General features: G+C 40.0%; 1 protein-coding gene across 3 annotated transcripts; it reads left to right on the forward strand.

Annotated features, from left to right (window-relative positions):
- Positions 1–159: 159 nt before the first annotated feature.
- On the forward strand, positions 160–11,348 carry LOC119118167 (rho GTPase-activating protein 23-like). Of its 3 annotated transcripts, none has more exons than XM_037244969.1 (23): positions 160–305; positions 533–620; positions 3,538–3,732; positions 3,833–3,863; positions 4,058–4,150; positions 4,885–4,963; positions 5,049–5,109; positions 5,248–6,511; positions 6,898–7,006; positions 7,115–7,154; positions 7,226–7,363; positions 7,446–7,754; positions 7,830–7,891; positions 8,160–8,260; positions 8,375–8,484; positions 8,553–8,705; positions 8,807–8,885; positions 8,964–9,037; positions 9,118–9,207; positions 9,303–9,428; positions 9,496–9,628; positions 10,207–10,238; positions 10,314–11,348. In XM_037244969.1, exons 2-23 carry the CDS (start codon positions 612–614, stop codon positions 10,542–10,544), a joined length of 3,519 nt encoding a protein of 1,172 aa, XP_037100864.1. In that variant the 5' UTR covers positions 160–305; positions 533–611; the 3' UTR covers positions 10,545–11,348. The 3 variants fall into 3 exon arrangements, with proteins under 3 accessions (XP_037100864.1, XP_037100866.1, XP_037100863.1); XM_037244971.1 differs by lacking the exons at positions 160–305; positions 533–620 and adding exons at positions 2,254–2,758; positions 9,967–9,991 and having other exon boundaries at positions 10,314–10,454; XM_037244968.1 differs by lacking the exons at positions 160–305; positions 533–620 and adding an exon at positions 2,255–2,758.
- Positions 11,349–12,824: the final 1,476 nt, after the last annotated feature.

A 12,824-nucleotide genomic window follows, 5' to 3' on the forward strand; every position in this document is an offset into this window, starting at 1 on the left:
TATATACATATATATATATATTTGCTTTGTTGACATGGGGACTTTATAAATCTCTCAGAGTGTGACAGCTGGGAATCCAACTTTACTATCATGTCACATGGTACATGCACACGATCCCCCTGATCCTTCCCCTCATCCCATTCTCTCACTAATGCTTGTCTACAGGACGGGAGAGAGGAAAAAAAAGCTTGAGGGATTTAGATGAGGAGAGGCAGCACGGACAAAGCTTGAAGCAAAGGAATAGCAGTGTGAGGCCACTTTTCAACCAGCAAGAATCTGAAGAAGGAAAGACGGAAGCATGGAAGGTATATAGAAATAAAAATGATGTATTTTACAAAATAATTGAATAGTTATTTCATTTTATGAGAGAATAATAATGATGAGACCAAAATAGCATGTTAGCATGTTAGTCAAGGAAGAGAAGGAAACAGTAATGTGAGTTGGTATGTACAGCTCAGTGTCTTCAGTGGTCTGACCCTAGTGTGTGTGTGTTTTTGTGTGTTTGTGTGTGTTTGTTTATGTATGTTTGAAGACCTCCCCACCCTCTCACAGCTAAATTCACATCGTCAACTTTCACAAGCTTGCTACAACGAAAAGTCATACTGAGCACCATGGACAAGGTGAGCCAAATTATATGCATATACTGTACATGTGTACACACACACACACACACACACACATGACAATTTATCACTTCTTGTAATTTAAATGCATAAATCATTTTTGTGTTTTCTGCGTAGAATTTTAAGGCAAGGTTTAAACCGAATCCATTTTGGAACAGCAAACCAGTATGTGGAAAATGTTAGTAGAGTGAATATGCTAGCATTTTCTCATGTTATATGATACTGTACATTTGTAAAGCATTTTTGAGACTTGAGAGTTTCAAATGCAACCATTTTCACTTTTATATGTGCCACTACCATTTTGTTGTCAAATAAATGTAAAAAAAAAAAATCCAGATGAATTATGGCAACCATCACATTATGGTGGATTCGGGATCCATTAATCTAACTTTTTGTACCATTGTCCAAATGGACTCACTATATATCAGGATGCAATTTGCTTTAAGACCAAGCTCATCTGTGCTGAGAGAGGTATGGATGTGCTTGTACAAATGTGAATTTATTTTCTCCGCTCCAGTTCACTCAACTACATCCGTGCTTAAAATAGAATTATGAAAGCTTGCCGTGTGTTAGTGTGTGCGTTCATTAGTGCGTGCTTGTTTGATCCTGACCTGATAAAAACGTTTCATCATCTTCCTGAGGGTTCTCAAAGGTCAACAGAACATCACCAGTTTCAGTTGATGTCCCAATTGGCTTTTTTTTGCATTATAATCAAAGAGACCCTGGTTGGGCTGAAATTGATGTTGACATATATTTACGAGCATAAATATCTCTCTATCCATTTTTTTATACGCTCATCATCATTAGGGTCATAGGTGTGTGGAGACAGCATTTTATTGTATTAAAATAAATTCATCATTAGTCATCTTCTCAGCCACCTACGTATCGGTCAAGCCACCCTCAGACTAGTAAGAACTGTTCAAATATTTTAAAAAGATGATTTTTAAAGATGAAGACAAATTGCAATTTTAGTAATAACACATGATGCACAATTTGTCTTCATGGACCATATAAAATGATGTGGCGGGCCATATCTGGCCCCCGAGCCTTGCGTTTGATAACAGTGATGTAGACAAAAGGCTGTTTTTAAAATGTTAATCCTTTATCTGACCTGCTTTCTATTGGTGCCACATGCATGACAGATTACACAAGCAGCCGTGTAAAGCATAAAACAACTACATAGTTACATAATAACTACTGCTGGTCTGAGTGTTCATTCATTTTCATTGCTTATTTTTTTTCTATGCACAGCGCCTCTAGGTCAAAAGGAATGTGGGGCATAAGTGAGTCACACATCACATGATGTTAATTTCACTTTGACTTGACTCTCTCATGATTACGTGTCTGCATAGTGATAAAAATGTATGAAATGTTCCGGATAGTCAGTGCATCAACGGCGAGTGAGATAGGATGGGGAAAGTTTTGCAATCTGTGCTAAGGAGAAATACATGAATAGTGATAAAAAATAAAAATAAAAATCCCATTGGAAGTCATGTGAATCAAAAAACTCAAAGGAGCCGAAAAAAGAACTGGGATGTCAGTAACTTGAGATAGAAAGGGAGAGATAACCTCTTGCTCTTTTTCTCGTGTTCTCTATGAGTAGGCTGGGCTACATCGCCGAAGGATGCAAGGAATGTGAAAGAATGTGACAAGAGGGAGAGAGAGAGAGAGAGAGAGCTTGATTAAGTGAAGTAGGATGCTCTGGATGTTGAAGCAGTTCTATTTATTTTTTTTCCCTTTAGCTCAGCTTCAATCCTTTTCTTGTGTTGTCTCAGTCGAGCTGATCTGTGAATTCAGCCGACCACAGAACTTTATAAAAAATCGAACAACGGACAACTGAAGGTGTGCTTAAAAATGATAATTTAATAGTGAATGAAGAGAACGCATTTTTTCTTTTATTCAACCCGGAATGCGCTTGTAGTCCGCATGGAGGTGCTATGCATAGGATTTCAGGTGCCGCACCAGCTCCCTCAGGACATACATGGTGTTTCCAGTGTTCAGTGGGGGTGGACTGTAGCGACCCAGAACCTCGTTGTATCTGGTTGGCAGTATTAAGAATTATTTCACCACAGCTAACCGCGATCACATCACTAAGAAAACCGGGATCCATGAGGATAATACAACACAGAACTTGGGTAAGGTGGGTTTATTGAAACCTTTTGAAAACTCTTAGCAATTTTTTTTCAGTTGGATAATGTAAGATATTAATGGTTTTTATTGGTTATGATGGTTTTTCTTGCTTATAACATTTCTATATCAAGCTATTTTCAGGTTTCTACATTTAACACATTTGTGACCTTTTGGCACAATGGCGATCTAGAGTTTTTTGGATGGCTATTTTTCTAATCCAGAAGTAAGATACCTTGTCTCTGCCTGTGTGGCTATGCATCCCTTTAAAACATAGGTGTCAAACTCAAGGCCTGGGGGCCAGATACGGCCCACCACATCATTTTATGTGGCCCCCGAAGACAAATTGTGCATCAACGTCATGTGTCAATACTAAAGTTACAATTGTTGTCACTTTTAAAAAAAGATACAGATATTGCTAGCAATTTTTGTTACCATCTTTTGAAAATATTGAAGTATGCAGACTTGGCAAATAAAATATTGATTGATTGATTGATTGATTGATTGATTGATTGATTCTTTTAGGCTGTGTAATGTTTTATAGGTAAGTCACAGAACCGTGAAATCGCATCTCAAGTGGACCGGGAGCCGATGCAAGTTGGCTAGTATTGTAGAACATAAAAAGTTACACTTCTTCCTACTCCTTTCGAACATGTATGACTGAAATACTATTACGGTCTTACTATTGCTCCTGGAACTTTCATTTGACGATGAATTTTTAACGTAACAGTGACTTACGTTCGATTATCACAAAATGACTAATAAGCAATTTATTTCCTCTTGATAGGCTAAAGGACTGAAAGACAACATGGTGTCATCCAATGAGAATAGTCGCCAACCACTATCATCTGGTAACATGGCGGCCATGATGTCATCGCGTGGCCTTCAGACCCTAAACCTCCATAAGAACTTGCATGGATTTGGTTTCACTCTGCGACACTTCATCGTTTACCCACCAGGGTCCCACCTCCACAACTCCAAAGTAAAGATGACAAATGCCACTTTTAATGTGGAGAACCTCAAAAATCAACCACAATCTGTCATGATCCAAATTCCTCTAACCTACTCTGTACTTTCCAAAGGATGAAGAGAATGGAAATGCAATTAAAAAATGTGAGTGCCGTTTTTTTTCTTTTTAACATGAATATCCTTTTTAACATCCTTTTTGTATCATAGAAATGTCTAGTGAGTGACATTTTAATGACAGAAAGACTGAACTGTTCATTAAACTAATACTTGTTTTATTTACTTCAGGCTCACTGATTGTTGATGCATCATAAATGGATGTTCATGTGTGTTTGTCACAGGTCGTCAGCAGTGTCATTTGGAGGCTATGGACACCATTTTTGTGAAGAGCGTTAAAGAAAATAGCCCTGCTCATCAAGCTGGACTGTGCACCGGTAATTGACTCCAGTTACTAAATAATTAACTTACGTGTTGTTTTAATTACAATATAAACAGGGCGTGGATAGATTTCTATATTGACCCTACTGATGTGTATTTGTAGTGTTTTTTTTTTTTTCCTGTCAATGACTGAACATGAACGTTCTATCTACCGTATTTTCCGCACTATAAGGCGCACCGGATTATAAGGCGCACCTTCAATGAATGGCCCATTTTAAAACTTTGTCCATATATAAGGCGCACCGGATTATAAAGCGCATAGAATAAATAACTCAACGTTGCTCAAACGTTAATGCAATCACAATATAATAACACTCGAAATAGTGAAAACAATAACAATATATCAATAACTCAACGTTGCTCAAACGTTAATATCACACAACACACAAAATAAACACATAAAGCTTACTTTAATAAATTAGTCCTCATCCACGAATCCATATTGGTCCATATATAAGGCGCACCGGATTATAAGGCGCACTGTTGGCTTTTGAGATAATTGGAGGTTTTTAGGTGCGACTTATAGTACGGAAAATACGGTAATTTGTAAAATTCAGAAGAGCGTGCTCACAGAAACATTTTCAGAATCGGGCAGAAATATTTAATGAAAAAATACTTTACTTGGTTTGACTTCACGCTTGATGGGTGGGCATAGAATTTAGAGACCCTCCCTATATGAAAGATAGTATTAAAAAAAGTTAATTGTGTGTGCGTGTACATACCATCTCAGGCGACAGGCTCGTCAAAGTGAACGGGGAGAACATTCTTGGAAAAACGTACTCTCAGGTGATTCGACTCATTCAAAACAGGTAAGTGGGACGTTATGGGACAAAAATTTGGCTTTGTTTTCATCACGTCTGAAGTGATATCGATTCTCTTTCTGCATTGTTGCAGTGAAAACAATTTGGAACTTTCCGTTATGCCAAAAGATAAAGAAGTCCTGCAGTTGATCAGCGTGAGTATTCGTTTTGTTTTTTGTCCTTCCTTTCCACTGCTCTTGCATTGCTGTTAGATGACTAACGTGTCATCCTGTGTCAACGTCCGTGTGTGTGTGTATCTGTCCTCGATAACATTACCTTCCCTCTGTCCTTAGGTGTACTCCCAGGAGTCCTTGCGAAACAATGACACATTTACAATCGAGGACAATATTCTCCCAGAGCCCCCCCTTCGTTATTGTTCTTCCACCAATCCCATTACTTCACAGCTAAGCCACAAACTTAATAGTGACCTGGACAACTCTCAGTGGAGACCCAGCCCAACGACTTCAGCAATGGACAACCACCATGGTATTGCTTCAACAAACAACTGGATAAGAATGCCTGAGGATGTCAGCAATAAATTCGTCACGACAGTGAGGCATCGTGGCCGCTCCTCCTCAGCAATAAGTGCACTTGATTTTCACTTCGCCAACCACAATGCTGCCATCGCCTCGGCAACACCAACCCGCAAAAGCAGCCTGCCAGCCTTTGGTCACCCTCGTCCTGATTCCCTTCGCCACCAAACGTCGGACTGGTACTGCTGCCAAGCTGAGGTTGCGAAGCGTTCGTCCTCTTGCCATAGCAGTGTGTTGCACTCTGGACCTCCATATGCTGACAATGTCTCTTTCGAGCCTAACATTTTGCATCATCATCAAACTTCTGCAGCTTTTCATGATTCTTACTTGCTTGGGGAATTGAGTGGTATTTCAAGACCGGTAAGCATGTCAGAGAATTTGCTGGCAGCATATGCAAAGTATGAGTATAACTATGGCCGTTTTTTTGAAACACTAGAAAAAGCCTCTGAAATGATTCCACTCTGCTCAGACAGTTCTTCAAAATTTAGCCAACAAAGGGAAGAGAAAACCACAGGAGGAAATGAGCACCAAATCCAAAGTACAGTGTCTTCTACAGTGCCCCCTTGTGGTAAGCAATCAGGTCAGCAGGAAGCTGAACTACTAACAAGGCGACCGGCAGATGAGTTGGTGGGTTACAAAAATGGTAGCACATCAATGTCTCACGAAACTCGCCATCCCTTCCAACATCCACAGACTTTACAAAAGCCAGGTAACTGTGGCCCGTACCTTCGCTGCAGTGCAGAGAGCAGAATCAGTGAGCCAGAAATGACGACACAATCACAATGGACTACCACCCCACCTGCATCAGAGGACCCATTGAAATGCAATAGAGATATCATCTCCCAGATCTCTCCAAAACAGCCTTTGTGTCACAGAACCCTTGCTCATACTTCAAGTCCCCAGTCACCAGAGTCACTGAGTGAAAGCCCCTCGCCTGTCTCTATTGGTCCTGGTTGCAGTCGCAGCACAAATGGCAGCTTGATGCAGCAGGCATACAACTCCCTGTCTTCTATTCCCTTCATAGGTGAGTGCTAACTTTCTTCATTTATTTATTTCATTTTTACTTATTTATCTATTTATTTATTTTTTTATTCATTCATTTATTTATGGTTTCTTAAAGTTAGGGATAGGAATGCGACTATGTTTAACGGGAAAAACTGGAATGTCAGTACAAGTCTATTTTATTTTTATTTATTTATCTATTAATTGTTTTTATTCATTCATTCATTTATTTATGGTTTCTTAAAGTTAGGGATAGGAATTCGACTGTATGTTTAACGGGAAAAACTGGAATGTCAGTACAAGTCTATTTTTAAACTTTGTATTTTACCGTAATACATTGCGTTAGTCATTGTATCTATTATGTCTCATTTTACCCATCTTACTTTTATTTTTGTGGCGTATTATCAGGCAGTATCAAAGGACGTCGCTCTTCTTATCTGCTGGCCATTTCTACCGAGCGATCAAAGTCTTGTGATGAGGGTCTCAATACCTTCAAAGAAGAGGGCCATGTTTTCGCGTAAGCATGGACACAACCTAATAATATTTTGTATTGTCTCTATAATGGGTCAAATTGATATGTAGGAAAATTAAACACAACATTTTTTTTGTTATGTATGTCTTACAGGAAATTACCCAAAAGAGTCAAGAGTTTTTTCATTGATGGGGTGAGTTTTTTTGCTGCTGTAGTTTTCATTTTCTCTGCAAGTCTTTTGAGACACAATGTATTGTGCGTTAGTCTCTTGAGAGTCTGAAAGCACAGGAGGAGGCACAGTCCAAACGCCACTCGACCTCTGAACTGGGAACCATTACTTTCAGTGACATCTGCAAGGAAGGCTGGCTACACTACAAGCAGATTCTCACAGACAAGGTGAAGGTAAGGGACCAGACCTTCCATTTTATTTATCATCAGGTATTCAAGATTAAACGCAAATTTTTGTTTTTGTCTCTACCTGTAGAAAGTTGGTAGCAGCATGCGGACTTGGAAACGCCTATTTTGCGTGCTTCGTTCCCATACGCTTTTCCTCTACAAAGACAAAAGGGAGGCTATTCTTAAAGGGTCAGGACCTGGTTCAGGTCTTGATGAGCATCCACCAATCAACATTCGTGGCTGCCTAATTGACATTGCTTATAGCCAAACAAAGCGCAAGCATACTTTGAGACTGATGACACAGGACTTCTGCGAATATCTGCTCCAAGCTGAAAACAGGGACGACATGTTAGCATGGATTAAGGTTATTAGAGAGTACAGCAAGATTGACAATGAGGTAAGCAGATATTAATTATCTAACTCAAAGCTGACCTGTTCGATTATTAAATTGGTTTCTTTATATTTATTTTAGGAGATTGGCTTTTCAAGACAGGCTCTTATCAGCAAGAAGCTGAATGACTACAAAAGACAGAGGTCAGAACACGCAAAATGGTGGCGGTGACATTGCAAAGAGCCGTAGGGGCCGCACTAACATTAAATTGATGTTAGGTAGGGGCCTGCAAAATATCATCCTGCAGGCCACAAATGGCACCCGGGCCACATGTTTGAGACCGCTATTACAAAGGCTCATATAATTGTTGACAAAGACATTTGACTCATGTTGAAACAAAATTTTAACAGTATAGTGTTGCCTTTTTAACAATTACTACCACATTTTAAATTTTTTTTGTGTCATTTACAGTTTTACAAGTAACAAAGCAGACTCTTCCCTTAAAACTCACCGTATGATGCCTCCCTTCCTCTTGGCTAAGAATGACTCAGTGAATCAATCATCCAAAACCGGTGGGTACAATCATGGCTTTGCTCTTTTATGTAATCCATCATGGGCATTTTGAATTAAACAAAAATTGACACCACTTTGGACTATAAATGAAAACTTATGTCTTCTGGACTCAGTTGAGAAGACACCATGGGGCATCAATATCATGAAAAAGTCGAAGAAGACAGACAAGCCAAAGGTTTTTGGTGTGCGCCTTGAGAACTGTCAGCCTGCGGTAAACCACAAAGTAAGCCTAGTCTTCTGTTTTGATGATTACATAAATAGTCATTCTTATCATTTCACCTGTCTCTCCAGTTTGTTCCCCAGATTGTGGCGATGTGTTGTAGTGTGGTCGAAGCAACAGGTTTAGAATACACCGGAATCTACCGAGTACCAGGAAACAACGCCATGGTGTCCAACCTGCAAGAACATCTCAATAAGGGTTTTGATATTAACACTACTGAGGAGGTGTGGCACATATTTTCAGAAATGTTATCATTGCAATATTTTTTTATCGTATTTAAGTTGGCAGCTGTTAAGTAAAATGTCTCCCTCCTCCGTTTCCACAGAGATGGCAGGATTTGAACGTAATCAGCAGCCTATTGAAGGCATTCTTCCGAAAACTTCCTGAGCCATTGTTTACTGACGGTGTGTAATTCTCAAATTGACCATCTTTCAACATATTCTCAATAAATAAATAAATCCATAAATATTTTTTTTTTGCAGACAAATACAATTACTTCATTGATGCCAACCGGATTGAAGACACAAGGGAGCGCCTGAAGATAATGAAGAAACTGGTATTTAGTTAAAAGAAATATATAAAGGTTTGTCAGTGTAAATTCCTATTATTATCTAACTTTTTTTTTTTTCTTTCCAGCTTCATGATCTCCCAGATCACTATTACCACACCCTCAAGTTCTTGGTGTGTCACCTAAAAAGGGTGGCAGATAACTCTGAAAAGAATAAGGTAGTGCCATATTTAATATGATGTCATTTGAATAAGTATTTACTATACAATTTTTAAACATCGAGGATAGATACTATTTGATATATTATTTCCAGATGGAGCCAAGAAACCTGGCTCTTGTCTTTGGTCCCACACTGGTCAGGACATCAGAGGACAACATGACAGATATGGTCACCCACATGCCTGACCGCTACAAAATAGTCGAGACGCTAATCGTACATGTAAGAACTTCAGAGGTCAAATTAAGTTGAACTACATTGCAGTGATGTTGTCCTGGTTTTTGTCTAGTGTGACTGGTTTTTCTCTGGTGGTGAGCTTGATAAGCATGAGAAAGCTCCAGATGAGGAGATGCAGCCCATGCCGAACATTGACCACCTGTTGTGCAACATTGGCAGGCCAGGTATGCCAGGAGAAACATCAGGTGAGGTTAAGGATATTTTTTAGTCATCAGAAAATTTCCAACATTCTCATTGATTGCATATGTTTATACAGATGATTTATTTTGGATCAATGGTTGAGTTTTGGCTTTTGTGGGAGGTTTTTTTTTGTGTCTGTTAGAGAGCATTAAGTTCAGACAGGTTTGAAAATTCGGACAAATTTTCAATTTTTTCAATGATTAATGTTGTGCTGGTCCAGATGGATGGAGTTGTGAATGTGAGTGAATGGCCAAATTGTCCCAAGATAGCTGCAACATTATTGATCTATAGTAAATTATACTGTACTGTCCTTCCAAATATTTCTTGCTTTTTTCCCCCCTAGCTGAAACAATGGATCAGCTTCTTGGGTAGGACTAGACCTTCCTTTTGTATGTTTATGTTTGATGTTACACTCATTTGCCCTTTCCATTAGTCTTTTTGGTATGCCAAATTAAAAGCACTCACCATTGTTGCAGATGTCAACGTGAACTCTAAGCTGTCTCAGTTGCTCAACTCAATAAGAGGTTGAACTAAAATGATACCAATTTTTGTTTTTGATTATCTCAATATTGCTTCTTGACAGATTTCACCACCAGCGTTTCATTTAAGTCAAAGGTAAGCAAAAATAAATATAATTACATAACAGACTGGACAACAAACATTTGATTGACAGTACTAAACTTGTTTCAGCTTTCTTTGACCTCAGTGAAAAATCGAAACACCAAGGAAATCCTGTCCAAGCCCTTCACCATTGTGACCCGTAAAAAATGTCCCAGTGGCTATTTCCCAGACAGCAGTTCAGAGGAAGGCTCTGTGTATGAACCTATGAAAAGACCAGCAATCATGGGGAAACACAAATGGTTGCAAGAGACAACACAGTTGGACTTGTCCGGGGGGAATTTCTTACTCGTGGTTAGTTGAGCAGTTGTTCCACTGCAGTCAACCATGGATATGTGGGACAAGATGAAAGCTTGGAAGTGCCACACTGTGGTTGTTTAACCCAAGTATACTCATATCGCTCCCCTATCATGTTCCCTAAGCCAATGGTAACATGGAGGTATTAATTGGCATCGAGACTTGCCGACTTTTTACCTCTTTTTAGGTCAGTGTAAACTCAGTGTTGACTGTAATTTTTTTGTCATACCTTTTCCATCTCATTTACCCATGGTACACTCACATTACCAGAAAATACAACATTCACACACACAATTTTCAATTTGGGGATTATTCTGTTGCTTTTTTTCAATTGATTAATCAGATTTCAAAATATCTTCCACAGATGTTGCACAAGAAAATTATAATGTCTAATGACATGGACAAGATTAGATTGGCCAAATATGTGGACATGTGTTTTTTTTTTCTTTCAAATGAGCAAAAGCAGCTGTATCAAGTATGCCAAACTTTTCTTTTTTTTTTTTACAAAGGATAACAAAGTGATGTCTTTTTTTTTTAATGTGCTAAGCATCAAATACATTGACATTTACATCTGTGTCAACATATATTAAAAGTACATTATTCCTCTATTGTTTACCATACCTGAGACAAATGGATCTCAATGTGATGTTAGCATGTTATGCTGTATGTGAATGCTCATGTATGGACTGTGTTTTTCTGTTTGGACCAATTTTGTAACAGTTGCACAGCGGTGATGTTAACCATTGTATGTAACCATTGTATGTTTGATTTACATACACACAGTATATATTAAATTATTTGATTTGATAATTGATTGACTTGATTTTTTTCATCAGATTAACTGCATGTTTGATCCGTTTAATGTTATTGTTTATGTACTGTATAAAATTTATTCACAGATACATTTTGGTAGGTGAGCAGCATTCTTGCGATAGGAATGCATTCAATTATTTGAATTGAGCTTTCTCAGCTACCGTACTAATTTGGTTCACTGAGCGGGTCTTCCTGTGACTACCAGCCGTGATTTGAGTGAGTAATTTAACAACTTTCAAGCTCTCTATTTGCCGTTTATATTTAAGTAGATGTGTATATGAGCATAAATACGCCACGAGCTTCTCGACTTTGTTTGTTGTTACTCGTTACATTGTAGAGATGGCGGCGCCCATGTTGGCCGCGGCCGCTACGGGTCTCAGCATTCGACGAGGCTTTTCACAAAATATGTCGCCTAGGACACTACAAACAACTCAAAGTTTAGTTTATCCATCCAGTAGATTAGCGTATGATCGCCAGCGCCTGCTGGAGGTACGGTCATCGAGTGTTTTCGGACACGTAGCCACAACTACCCTAGTCTGTTTGCGTAGCCTCGGAGTGCTCAGGGCGCTAGCCCCAGGAGCTCACGACGCAGCGGGCTCGCCGGGCAGCACACGCCGGAGGAGGAGTAAGCGTAGGCGGTGTGACCGGCGGCGAAAGCGCGGCTGTCGAGGTGGGCTAACGGCTAAGCTGAGAGCTAACCCCTACAAACCGCCGCTTCCATCCATCTTCCTCTCCAACGTCCGCTCGCTGGATAATAAAATGGACCATCTAAAACTGGAACTCTCTTCAAAGAGGGAAGTTAGAAACTGCTGCGCTCTCATCCTGACGGAGACATGGCTGAACTCATCAATGCCGGACAACGCCGTTAGCCTGGAGGGGCTCGCTACATTCCGCGCCGACAGAAACAGCGAGCTAAGCGGTAAATCCCGAGGAGGTGGGCTGTGTGTCTACATCAACAACAACTGGTGCAAAAATGCTAGATCTGTCGCCAGCTTCTGCTCTTCGGACATCGAGCTTTTGACTGTGAACTGCAGACCCTTCTACCTGCCCAGGGAGTTTACTGTTGTTAGCATCACGGCTGTGTACGTGCCTCCTAGCGCTAACACTAAAGAGGCCATGAGGGTTCTCTACCGGACAATTAGTGAGCTGCAATCCACGCACACAGAGGGGGTTTTCATCATTGCTGGGGACTTCAACCAGGCTAGCATGAAGACTATTCTCCCTCATTTTTACCAACACGTGGATTTTCCAACTCGGGGAGAGAACACTCTGGACTTGGTTTACACCAATATAAAGGATGCATTCAGAGCAGCCCCCCGCCCCCACCTCGGCTCTTCAGACCACCTATCTGTTATGCTAACCCCTGCATACAGGCCCCTGCTGATCAGAGCAAAACCCACAGTGAAGCAGGTGAGGGTGTGGTCTGAGGGGGCCATGGAGGCACTCCAGGACTGCTTTGAGTGCTCTGACTGG

The sequence above is a fragment of the Syngnathus acus genome, chromosome 24, assembly GCF_901709675.1.
Source record: "Syngnathus acus chromosome 24, fSynAcu1.2, whole genome shotgun sequence".
Classification (NCBI taxonomy): domain Eukaryota; kingdom Metazoa; phylum Chordata; class Actinopteri; order Syngnathiformes; family Syngnathidae; genus Syngnathus; species Syngnathus acus.

Excerpts from the sequence above, each read along its gene's own strand:
- LOC119118167 (XM_037244968.1), top strand. The coding sequence starts at position 2,561 with ATGCATAGGATTTCAGGTGCCGCACCAGCTCCCTCAGGACATACATGG. Across the intron at positions 5,110-5,247 it reads AAGTCCTGCAGTTGATCAGC|GTGTACTCCCAGGAGTCCTT; the intron begins GTGAGTATTCGT and ends CTCTGTCCTTAG. Across the intron at positions 8,485-8,552 it reads AGCCTGCGGTAAACCACAAA|TTTGTTCCCCAGATTGTGGC; the intron begins GTAAGCCTAGTC and ends CTGTCTCTCCAG.